The sequence below is a fragment of the Lagopus muta genome, chromosome 4 (assembly GCF_023343835.1).
Source record: "Lagopus muta isolate bLagMut1 chromosome 4, bLagMut1 primary, whole genome shotgun sequence".
Classification (NCBI taxonomy): Eukaryota; Metazoa; Chordata; class Aves; order Galliformes; family Phasianidae; genus Lagopus; species Lagopus muta.
The window spans coordinates 15,966,246-15,979,177 of NC_064436.1; the positions used below are offsets into that span (position 1 = coordinate 15,966,246).

Consider the following 12,932-nt stretch of genomic DNA (forward strand, 5'->3'; position numbering starts at 1 on the left):
CTGCATTGGGCATCTTGTTACAGCAAACAAATAATTGAATTGGATACCAAAACTCCTCTCCTGTTTTTCCACTCAAGGCCCTACTGAGCAAAACCTATCAGCATTCATATATTAAAAGAGCACAGTATGAATCAACCAGAACAAACTGACTTACTGGCACAGTAGTTTCCCAGATGGGGTTTTCACTTATGGAGTGAATAAATTAATTGCTGGACATACTGAACTGCTTAAATCATAAGCCGTACTTGCAATCTGAAACAAAGGCCACTCGCTGCTGACATTTATTTATGATCCATGTGCTTTTTTCGGAAAGTGAAAACATTTCTGGTTTTGCTTTCAAAAAGCCAAGCATAACAATAAGAAATCCTTATAACAGCCATGAAAAAGATAACATTCTGCCATTCCAGCAAAGCAGACAATATTTATTTAAGTTCCTTTAAATATTTTATATTTAAATAACTAAAAATTTCTTCAGAAACTTCTGAAGACCTCTGTAGTATAGAATTCTAGCACATGACCCAGGCAATTCTTTTTTTTTTTTCCACTGTTACTGCTATTACTGTTGTCTAAGAATGTTTCACTTTCCATGAGTGCTGCATACTGTGAGATGTAATATTTCTGATCCACATGGGATCTATCTTAAGGCAACCATTTCATCTGACACACATTCCCCAAAGAGAAGGATTGTGTTGGCATTTAAGTGTGAAAATAATGTGATGAAAAATAAAGAGATGTGCTCTTAATTACTGAGAAGAGATGTGCTCTTAATTACTGAGAAGACCCATCAAACAGAAAACATGCTTTCAGTGTTTCTAAGTATCTTCACACTTTTCCAAGCTCAGATCCAATAATCTTCCCTTTAAATATGGTACATTATATTTTTATTACTTACTTCCTTACTAAGCAGAAAAATAACTGCCTTGTTTTCTTCAGCATTCAGCTGCTTTCATGCACACTAGTACCGTATTTCAGGTTGGGTGCACACTGACACCTACTGTTTGAAACAGAGACAGCACTGAAGGGTATTCATGCATGCTACCCAACCCACCTCTACAAATCTAGACAGCTGTGTCTGTGCACGATCCTCTCCACACAATATAATGTTCCTCTGGGGGCCATCCACAGCCTCCATACTAGGTTTCTGATTCGAAGTGGAACAGATCACCTTCTTCCACTGAATATGCAGGGTGCTTAGTGAGATAGTCCTCCTGACTCATGGTATCAAATCAGGACTCCCAGCTTCCTACAGCTCCACCAACTGACAGGGGTCCCATGGTCTGAGATCCACACAGTAGCTGGACAATGAGAACAAGAGCACCTAGCAGCCTACTATCTATTTTCAGCCAACAGCTGTATGATGAAGGACAATACCACGCATCCCATAACATAACAACTTGTAAAAGAGCCCCACACTGCTGTTGACTTTAGGAACTCTTACTGCATGTCTCACCAACAGGGAAGTGTTCAATAAGAAGCCAAGCACTCTGCTGATGTAGATGACAGCAAATCCAATAAAACACCATACCCAATATATTAGGAATGCTTGACATGTATTATGTAAAATAAGTTGCCTTATATAACAAAACTGTTTAAAGGGTAAACAGCTGCATGAAATACTTCCAACAGGATATTAGTACTTACAGACAAAAGAAGTGCTATAACAGGTGAAACTGCCCAGCATCTTGCCCTGAACTCAAGGGTATCTAATGCAATTTTGACCTTGCTTGTGATGACAGCTCTCATCCCAATTTTGGTTTAACACTCTGCATATCAACAAGGAAGCTCCCACACTTGAAAGCTTTTAACTTTTTCCCCTTAATATGACTCTGCCTTACTTCAGGATGTACTCACTAGGAAACTGCTCTGAAAGCATCTATATGACTCATGTCAAATACAAAGCAGATATTCCAACACAAAGCATGCCTGTAGATTCCCTGTCTTTTAAAAACTCATTACACGTGTTGAGCAAAAGTGTGCTTACAGCCTTTGCCAGATGCTGTTTAATTACATGAAACTGCATACGGTTTCTCAGTACAATTACTCACATTCCCATTCATATAGTGGAATTAAAAAATCCATAGCACTCCATATAACTATCTCAACTCCCTTTTCCACAAGGTTTAATTACAAAAGCTTTTGGAACATAAAATGCCCTTCAGGCATGACTCCCTAGAACAATCAGTCATCCAGCAAGGTTTTCCTCTTCTTTCAACAGTGCAGAAATCTCCTTGCCTAGTACTAAATATAGTTGAGTAAACAGTCTTACCAGGGAATACCAAAAAGGAAAGGACAGCCCTGCTCACCAGCAACTGAATGGATTCAAATCACAGAACTCCATCTCAAAACTGATCCAACTGATCTTACCCTCCAAACGTATAACAAGAGACAGATTCAACTACAACATTTCTAATAATGGACCTCAATTTATTCACTGAGTTATTTTTTTTATCACAGCCAGTTTTGCTATTTAACAAATCTACCTTTCCCTTTGTCTAAAATCCAGATTAAATATATGCACTCTAGTTCATTTCTTATGGTACATAAGTCTTCCTTGCTCTTTGCTCCATTTTGTAACAGGCTTGCTTACTTCCTTAAGTATCTTCACAAAACTCAAGTCTTTAGAATATACATTAGTGAAATTTTATGAAGCCTCATCTTGGCCTTGTACAAGGACATCCCTACTTCTCCATGCACGATTCCATTCTTTTACACCAGTGGCTAAAGAAGAAAAAAAAAAATCCACACTACGATTTCCACGAGAGATCTTCTCCTCCTCACAAAATACATATAGGTCTCTTTCTTTCCTTATTGATCTTTAAGGTCTTATATAAAGGCCCTTTTCTCTGTACGGCATAATACAAAAAAACTTGCTGAAATTAGACAGATTATGTATAATCTTTTTCTTCCTCCCTCTGAAGTCTTCAGAAAAATAATTTCACAGTACTTATATCACCTCTCTCGTTAAACTTGAATCATGTTTTGCCTCATTTATCACCTTTGTACCTTTAATGATTGCTTATTTCCCTATAGAGCAACAGTGATAATTAGTTCAATTCTTGGTCATGACTATGTCTAAAGAGAAAACTCACAACACCAGAAGACCAATTCAGAATCTTAAGTCAGGGAAATTTTTAAAAATCATGTACTGGTGGCATTCTGACCATTCTGACTTGGAGATAAGTGAAGTACTGGTGTTACACATAAAAACAATATCAAGGGAATCTCCATTGCTAGCTGACATGACACAGTACTACACCGTACAGGATCAACTCTCCAGTTTAGTCCTGGCAAAACCCAGGAGACAGAATCGTCCTTGAGTCTGGCAAAAGCCAAGCACTCTGCGCTGTTTGCAATATAAAGAGCTCTTGTTCCCATTTGATTAACTTGTTGCAAAATTACCTCTACAAAAACTACTGTATGAACAGGCTAGTGGCCTAACTCTCTCTACACACTCATGATTCACTTGAAGGATTACTTAACAGTATTTCAGACTTTGTAAGTATGACTGGCAGCAATAAAAACATTCGATCATCAGACAGATAAAGCAGACATTCAGAGAGGTCATTTAGCAACTAACATTCAAAACTGCAAAGAAAAAATGCATCACGCATTCAAATTCTCCATTGTTGAAGTACCATAAATGGCCCAGACAGTGCTAGCTCTCATGCCAAATTAACTACGCTTGGCAACTGACCTCAACAGCACACATTTCTAAAGTGTTTACAACCAAGACCTACAAGCTGTTAGCTTTACTTACAAGCAATTGTGTCACAGCAGTGCTACAAAAGATGCAAGCTTGCCCTAAAGCCTCATGTTGCAAGGTGACATGCTGCTCCTTCCCTGATCTTGCTTCACGTTCCAGCTGTACATTCTAGACTTTTCCCTTCCTATTTGCATGACACATTTTCACAGAAAGCCATCCCCATACTCCAACAGACACAACCATATTTAATTCCCCATCCTAACATGTCTACACCTCAATTTAGAATTTCCAAACCTGCTCCCTCTCTCTCAGAAATTTCCTGATTTGATATCAGCTTCTTCAACTCCAATCTTTGCTCCTCATATCCCAAGCAAACTCAACAAGGCCAGCTAAAGAGATCTTTTCCTGAATCATTTTTCCATGATCTAGGAAAAAGCTTGGAAGGACAGTTTTATGAATTAAGCCAGACAGAAATGTAATGAAAGCCTACAGTTACCTGAAGAGCATATCAAGCGAGAAAAAAAAAAAAAAAAAAAAAAAAAAAAAAAAAAGGAATACTATGATTAACAGAAAGACAGAATGAAGATTTGAAGATTTAACTTTGGCAAAACTGCTGTCAAGATGATCTGTACTAAATTATCTCCTGGAGATAAAGGCAGAATCTTTTTCGACATTTTGGAGCTTCTGAAACACAGATTAGACAATATCTGCACAAATATACACTGCAGTGAATGTTGGTACATCATCGGGAAGGCAGACAAGACCATGAAACTGGGCTAGTCTATAAACAGCTCACTGGTGCACAATTCTGTAGTTTTAAAGTAAATCTGCATGTTACAACTATGCATGAAATGCACATTTTCTATGGTTTATACTAGAAAAAATCTCTCAGAATCCAGTCTACAATGATAAAGAAGAATATATGCAAGACAACTAACAAGAGATCACTGTAAGAGTTCCAAATCTCACTGCTCTCACAAAAAGCACCACAGGGATTTCTTCTTATTTGTCTCAGCTCCACAGAGATCAAAGAAACCAATTACAATATCTGGCCCTTCTTCCTCTGCATCCCTTCACTGTTAATTGCCCTGGCTCCTGGACTTGCACTAAGTATAAATGAAAGCACTGGAATTGAGTCTGCTACTGAAGTAAGCAGTGCAAACTTTCACTGATGTCAACAGAATTAGGCCACTTTTACAGGCAGTGACTCTGCCCTGCAGTTGGCAAAACAAGAAACTCTATTTGTTCAAATGCAGCCAGACTGCATTCCCTCCAGGCAGGCAGAACTGTGGACTGAGGCAGTCCCATCTTTTCCATGCTGGCTGGGCTGCATCAGAGGAACAGTTGCTGTATGGGCTGCTGACTCACCATCTGGTTCCTGGCTTCTTTCTGAACAGCACATGATGTCAGTTCTCAAAGCTCGTGGCATGAATCTCTCCTATGCCCACAGACAGCTTGTTGTAAATACAACTATATTATAAAATGAAGAAAACAGGATGCCAAAGCCCATCTTCTAATTAAGAATTTACAAGACTGGCACTGAAACTTGAATCTCGTCTTTAAATGTAAAGTCTGCACAAATTTTTTGACTCTCTGAAGACTCATTCATCCCTCTAGCTGAGCAATGATTATCAACTTAATAATCGATCTTCAGTTTGATTACAGCCTGCTCAGACTGTCTGGCATCACTCCCCACAGTTAATCGTAACAACAAGTCAATCCCACCCAGAGAAATGAATTAAAACAATTGAGTAAATACCTCACATAGAAGGGTGACATAGGCCGCTCATCCTCCTGGGAGCTAAAAACAAACAAATAAAATGTTTATGTAAGAACGCAGCTCTCGTATTTGCAGCTCACTTACAGCAATACATTCACTCTGAAAAAGTGATAATAAAAGTGAAACAGCACATCAGTTGCAGAGGTAACATTTACGTCTACTTGGTCCTGTAGCTGTACTGCTTTAAGTTAAATTCTTTAAATCCTTTAAATTTCTCAGCATTCACAAATGTATAACAGACCCACTGCTAGACGGTCAGGAGTCACTCCAGCTCTGTAGGCATGCAGGGACTATTCCCATAGCAACAATAAACCATTTCTGCCAGCAGAACCACCCGAGCCTTTTGCTATCTGCTGTTCCAGAATTAAACAACCTGCCTGCTGAAGTAAAATTAAGGAAAAAAAGCACAAAAAAAACAAATGACATATTGAGAGATCAAAGAAAAAGCTATGTCTCTATGCATACAGCTAAGAACTTCCTGGTTTCCTTTTCCCTGTTGAAAACTGATTTGATGATGCTGAAACGTGGCTTAGCTGTAGATGTGTGAAACAACTGAAAGGCTGGTCTGACTGTAGCAAGGCAAGTCTGCATCAAATTCAACACAACTCAAGAGAAATGTGTGCTCCTTGTGGACCTGAGGAAGCACCTCTAGGCTTGAGATCAAGAGCTGCTACTGGCTGCTTTGGAGCTCCTCCGACAAAAAAAAGTGTTTCAGTGGCCAACTGATTCATCTGAAGGGACTACTTTATGCATGGCCCATCCAGCCTGCAGATAAGTAACACTCTAACCCAGCTCACTAGGCAGCTGCATACGCTTGTGCTAGCACAAGGATAAGGACGAGGTGCTGGTGTGATAAAGCTTCAAGGTGGAGTGGACTGATGATCATTTGAGGCAACGTTAGACTTTCCACTTTAAGAAAGGGTTCAAATATAAACTTTCCCAAACAAATGGTCAGACTTGCAGGCACTTAGCTCTTGTATCTCATTCAATTAGAAATCTTGCTTTCCTCCAAGCACACAGGAAATGCCACTGAGGTCGATTCGTCCCCAAAGGCCTTTTAATTGGGTCTGCTGAAGAGCAGAGTAAGCTTGGGAGAAAGTAAAAAAATGGGAAGCTATACAAATTAAACAAAAGCAGAAAGGATAACATTTCACAGGCACTGGGAATCATGCATTCCCCTACTGGTTTCCCACTGTTTCAGAAGCCTGAGACTACACCAGTGCCCAGCAATTTACCACGGGTAGTCAGCCATTTATATTGACTGAAGTCTAGGGATTTTCACTGCTTCTCAGTTTATTCAGAGGATGAAAGAATATTCAAGAATGCTCTGGGTGAGATGAACTCAGCTTTGCACTCAAGTCACTTGGGTGCACTGACTGTCCCGAAACTGACCAACTTCAAGAGATCTGAAGAAAATCAAACCTGAATATTTGTTGAGAACATGGCTTGAGTCCATTAGTCTCTCAACTTTCAAAGCATTTTATTTATCAGTCTAGAAAAGCTTCTGTAAGCACAGAATAAAAGCCAAAGGAACATCACCACGGGTTTTGTAGCTAGGAGATGAAATGCTCACATACACATTTTGTAGCTTCCACTGAGTCAGGAGGAAGCTGTCTAAGCAAGATGAGCTGAAACTGGCCTAGAGCCAGGTAAGCACTGTGCTCTCACAGTGAATATAGCCAGAGGCAGATTTCACCGTGGCTCATTTCAAATCCAGCCAATGTTATAACAGATTCACAAATATGAATGCTAAATCTCTCCCAGGAGAAGGGAGGTGGCGGGATCAGAAAGGCAGACAGACAGAACAGTGCAAGCAAGCCAGTACAACAGAGAACTCACAGGGGTTTCTACTGTGTTGCTTGACTCCCCACTATAGCATGGATTTGTACATACACAGCTAGAGACATCTACAGAAAAGACACTCCCATTCACTGTGATAGAATGTCAAGCTGGCAGACCACTGGAGGCCTCCAGAAAAGCCTTGCAGGTAACACACAATGCCACAAAGTGGAAGGAAGAGAAGCAGCTTCCAAGGTCAGCGCAGTCTCTCTAAGCTTGCAAGGCCTCTCTAACACAACACGGACTGAGCAGTTTTCAGCAGCTCTCTGAGACCACCAAAAGCATGGCCGCTGCTGAAGGCCATGCTACAGCTTCCACAAGTCTGCCCTAAGCTACCTGAGCAAGCTACAGCTGGCTGCTACTGAGAAATGATGATGGTCAGACAGGCTGAAAGCTGCTGCAACCAGGGAGGTAGCACAGTGGCCTGCCTAAAATTAAAGCTAAGGAATGCCCGGAGCATCTTTGTGAGAAATTGTTATGAGTTTGAGACTGCTGTGGAGAAGGGAAGAGAACATGTAAATACACCACAGGGCTGCCTTCCAGAAGATGACATGGACACAGATAGGAGCCTCTTCCAGAGCCAGGCTCTCTCCCTTGATGGCTTGCAATCTCTCAACTTGTATGCATAAGCTGATCTCTTAATTTAGCAAAAAAAGAATATAAAAAGCTTTTTTTTTTTAAAGCTACTTTCAACTCACAAAGTTGTTGAGAAGTGTTTTGCTAAACTTATGGTGATGGCTGTCCTTGTGATCTGAATGCATGCAAGTCCCACTGGTGCCTGTACAACATGAAAAATAAGGCATATCTGGAAAAAAGTCTACAGAGCCATCAGGATTTTTACCTATCCATACAACTCCCAACAACCACAGAAAACGTTGTTTCATGTACAAGTAGCAGTTGTCAAATCCACCTTTACCAACGTAAAAACCCTTCCACATCTCCTGGTTTGTAATTAACGTGCAGGTCACAGAAGCACAATGATACTGAAAAAGCCCAAACAACTTCCTTATAGTCATACTCTGAACTAGTTGCACAACAGATCAGATGTGGCAGTAGCATTCAGCAGGGACTCAGAAACCTCTTGCCCTTCCTTCCTCTTCCCCCACTGGAAGAATGATTACTGTTCCACAAGTTTAGGTATTTTGGAGCTAAACAAAAATCATTATCCATGCATACAAAGCAACTGAGGAACAATAAACATCTTATGAACATTAGCTGAGGGTTGGGAGAGAAACTGAGAGGGGAAGAGAAACTGTAGTGCTTTACAGTTTTATACATGCAGCAGATATGTAGCTGCATCCAGGATGAAATCAGCAACATACAGATTTTTGAGAAAAACAAAGAAAATATTGACTTGAAAAAGACCTTTCACATCTGAGCAAAGCAGGTTATCCATTTCCTCCACCTCAATCACCCTAAGCAAAGCATCCTTCCCTAACTTCATACTCCTTAGGCAACTCCTCTATGCAAGCTGGAAGATTAGAGCTGTGAAAATTATGAACAGATTTTAACCAGCTATTCCACAATCAGAATCCCTCCAATTAGATGTTAGATCAGTAGGCCCTACTCAATCACAGCCTGCACAAGGATTCTACTTTGATTAATGTACTTTATGAAATAATTAAGTGTTAATGTTGTAAGATAATACATAGATGTACTTATGTTATACACACAAGCACAGCTAAGTTCAGAGAAAAAAATGAATAAATGTGTGTGAAAGGTTTTAAATCTGTGTATATCTAATCACATGGTTTGTGATATAAGAGACAGGCAAGCAAACAAGAATGTACAAGGTATGAATCATAAATGATCATCTGTTGATATTATGCAATAAACAGGCCTAGAAATTGGCTTAAAATCTTCCTTGCAGGATTCTTACTCATCATCACTCATGCAGTGCTGATTAAAATAAACCAACAATGAAACAACTGCTCGCTCATTTTTAATGCGCCTTGTAGTAAAGGGGATTTATTATACTATTACGTAGACCTTTCCAACATTTACTGTGTCCTTTCAAGAAAAAATGCCAAGTCATTAAGTTATACTCAGCATTCACCTGCACTTCACTTAGGCTGTGTAATTCACCTTCGGTTACCTTTGCAGAAAGAAATACTTAATATCTGACCTGGTAAAACCTAGTCAGTTGTCCACAGTAAGGAGGATGCAAGTCATTTCAGAAGTGCACCTCCTATACGGTCTGAATACCTACCTTGTCTGGTGAAGAACTGATACATTTGACAAGCAGGTTTATAGAAGTTATTTGTTTTAAAAACATGTGTTTTATGGTCAGAAGTCACTGAGTACATTTGAGAAAGGATAAAATAATTTGAAAAGAAATATGTCAGCTACTTAATCAAATACTAGCACTAAGTTGGCCAGGCAGGTGAATGCCAAATACAGCTGTCGCCTTCTCAGACATAAATGCAGCTCCTCTAAGTGAAGGGATTAAACCAAAATGCATTGCTCTTTCATGCAGTATGTGGGAGATCAATTTCTCACACTCCCATGGATACCTAAAAGCCCTCCTTTCTTGCTAAAAAAAAAAAAAAAAAAAAAAAAAAAGTAGTTAAAAAAAAAAAAAAATCAATCCTACAACATTGAAAAAGAAAACAGAATTTACTTTCTTTCAGAGTTTATTTTACTGCTAATGGAGTAATACTGTTATGTTTGTGATCCCCAGTGAGCTAACAGAAAAGTTTGTCAGACTGGAAAGAATGCCAGTATCATCCTTCAGTTTGCTTAGCTCATCTTAGGCTTTTAAGGCCTGTGTATTTGACAGCATTTATGCAAGGCATCCTTTCTGTCTCTAAAGTAGGAAATAGGAAAGCTTTGGTGAAGCCTAACAGTTAAATGAGTGGACTTCCTCCCCTCCCCACCCCCATCACCCCATCACTCATGCAGCTTCACAAATACAGATTTTAGAGAGGGCTTTATTGACTTTTTATAAACAACTAGATTGTCGAATGTTCCCCCCCACTCCTTCAAGGTTTTAATAGGTCTATTTTACTTGCTACTAATTCTCAGCAGTTCCTCCATCCTTGTTTCCTGGCACTACACTACTCTTACTGTAAAGCAAACACTGCTTTCCTACCCTGCATTTCTTTTCAAAAGTTACATGGGACATATAGTTAAATTAAAAAGACATAAACTTTTACAGTCCTGAAAATGTACTTTGACTCAAATGTCAACATTTTGCACCAGAGATGAAGGACCAAGACACTGGCAGGGTCATGCTGCTCAGCCAAGGTCATGTTTTCCTACAGCCCCACCATAGGCTCTATTTGTTCTGTCCTCAAAAGTTAGATAAAGGAATGGTTCTTTCTACTGCACTACAACAATTCTGGACTTCAAAAGAAGTTAATTATTTTGTAGTAAGAGTACTTTTCTCAGGCAATTTGATTGCTGCTTCTAATTTTAATGTAATCAATCAAAAGGCCATTGAAAACTCAGTGATGTTAAATTACTAACCATGTCAGAAGACAACGCAGCTTCTGAGAGGAGGAGAAGGAAGGCTAAACTTGGGTCACTTATTACAACTCAAAACTTTTTGTCCTCTTCTTATCACTCAAAACCACCATGCCACCTGGCATCAAAATGCCATTTTTGCAATTGTGAGGGATTTTAACAGTATTATGTATTCACTGATTTTGATATTTACCATTAACAACACTGAAAACAACTTCAAGGACCTCCCAATTTTGAGGTCACAGAAGTATATTCTGCTGAACACCTCCACTTATTCATGCAGTCGTGAACATTTCTCTTTCTCCCCCAAGTTACTTTTCCATAAAAGTTATTTCAAGCTAGTGACAAATCCAAGACTGAATGTGTCATGAACATTTATTGCGTACATTTTTCATTAGAGTGACTTACGCATAGTTTGCGCTTTACAACAGTGGGTATAAGATAATTTTCCTGCACACGGGAAATAGAAGGGAATATAAGCTACTTGCTGCATATGCCTCAGCACTTGCTTTATGTCACGCAAACACAGAATAGGATCATTTCTAATGAGCGAACAACCATAAATTTAATCAAATATGATAACACTGCAGTGACACGACAGTCATCATTAAAAGCAGCACTTACCATCAGTTGTTGAGCAATGCCACCCTATCACAGAAGGTGAGGGAGGAGAAATGCAGTATACAGTAACCATGGGATAGCACTAAGAAATGTGTATAGTCAGTTCCCTGAGACAGCCATTGCCATGCAAACATTTTCATTTTCTCTGAAGACTGTTACGGTCAAAAATATAACGTATCATTTTTGTTATTTATCTCCAGTCTTCCAGCAGTTACATTTATATCCAACCATGCTTAATTTAAGGTCATGCTGAAGTACCAGCTTAAACTTAAGTTACTCAAATGCCAAATGTCAAAATATAGGCTTATAGTTTAGCTTATTTATTCTTAATTCACGCGCTCTGCAAAATACCTTAAAATATTGCCTAAATATTGATCTTCAAAGGACCGCTCTACCTTCCCCTCAGCAGTTTATTCATCAGGCTTCTCAACCAAGTTGAGAGGTCACAGCAAGATCACAGTACAGCAACGTGACTGCAGAGCAGTGGAAAACGACCTCTTAGCCTTGCAAAAAGCATGAGCTTCCATGTCGTGTTTTATCTGGCATTCGACATGCCAATATTATAAAGACAAGCTGAGGTGAACATGAAAGAGCACTCACAGATCTGAGGAGTATGTTCTACTTATTCTGTTTGCCACAGCTAACACGCGGTACAGCCATACGTGTTGGCAATACACTACGCTATCCACAGCTATAACTGAGCAGTCTGTATGTGAGGGGAGAATGAAGTTGAGGCACACAGCCTGAACCGAAAAAGAATGGACTGAAGACATGTGACACACTATCTCACTCTGAAGCAACACCAGGGAAGTACAGGCCATCCCAGGGCAAGATGAAATGGGTAGAACTTGTTGCTCATAAATGCCACTGCAAGCAAGAGGCTGATTTTAAATTTATATTAACATATCTGAATCCAAGGCAATGCCTGACAGCGTAATTTTGTATAATTATTTTCTACTCACTATCCTCCTGGATTGCAAATATGTTTATCTTTTACAAAATGACGTCAATGTTAAACAGCTTGCTTTTATTGTTTTACTTCTTAAACTAGTTGGGGCTTATTATGAAAGACAGGGCAGCGTCTTTTCTTCTTCTTGTGGTTTGGCAACCGTCCTCAATAGGATAAAACTAGAAAATGGGTCAGAAAGAGGCAGAAGGTGCGCACCAGCCAAAGCCTCACCTTTTCTCAGAATTTAAGTGTAAAAATGCATAATGCATGCATACCTGCTGCATTATAATGCTTAAGAACTGTTACTGGGTAACCAGTGATTTCTGTTTCAACATTATTTGCAAAAAGCTCTCAGGCCTCAAATAAAGTTATCCAGCAGCTCATTTTTTTCAGCAAATGTTTGCATTTTCTTGCTTAATTGAGTGGGCACCATAGAAGCAAACACCAAAAAAATTTCCACGTCCGTTTTCCTTTTTCAGCCAGATGCCCCTCCACCACCCATCTGGCGGTGCCAGGAAAACCCACAGGCTTCTACACACAGCAAAGTCAGAGCTGAGAAAAGACAGAACCCAACT

At 39.6% G+C, this 12,932-nt stretch overlaps 1 protein-coding gene across 14 annotated transcripts in view; it reads right to left on the bottom strand.

Moving 5' to 3' along the window:
* The window catches only part of FAM13A (family with sequence similarity 13 member A), a 137,602-nt gene that overhangs the window by 41,188 nt on the left and 83,482 nt on the right, over positions 1-12,932 (bottom strand). For 13 of the 14 annotated variants that reach the window (XM_048943444.1, XM_048943445.1, XM_048943441.1 and 10 more), the window contains one exon: positions 5,463-5,504. The exons of the other annotated variant lie outside the window; for it this stretch is intronic. In XM_048943444.1, the coding sequence (XP_048799401.1) occupies positions 5,463-5,504 (42 nt within the window). The remainder of the gene's footprint in view (positions 1-5,462; positions 5,505-12,932) is intronic. 14 annotated transcript variants of the gene reach the window in all.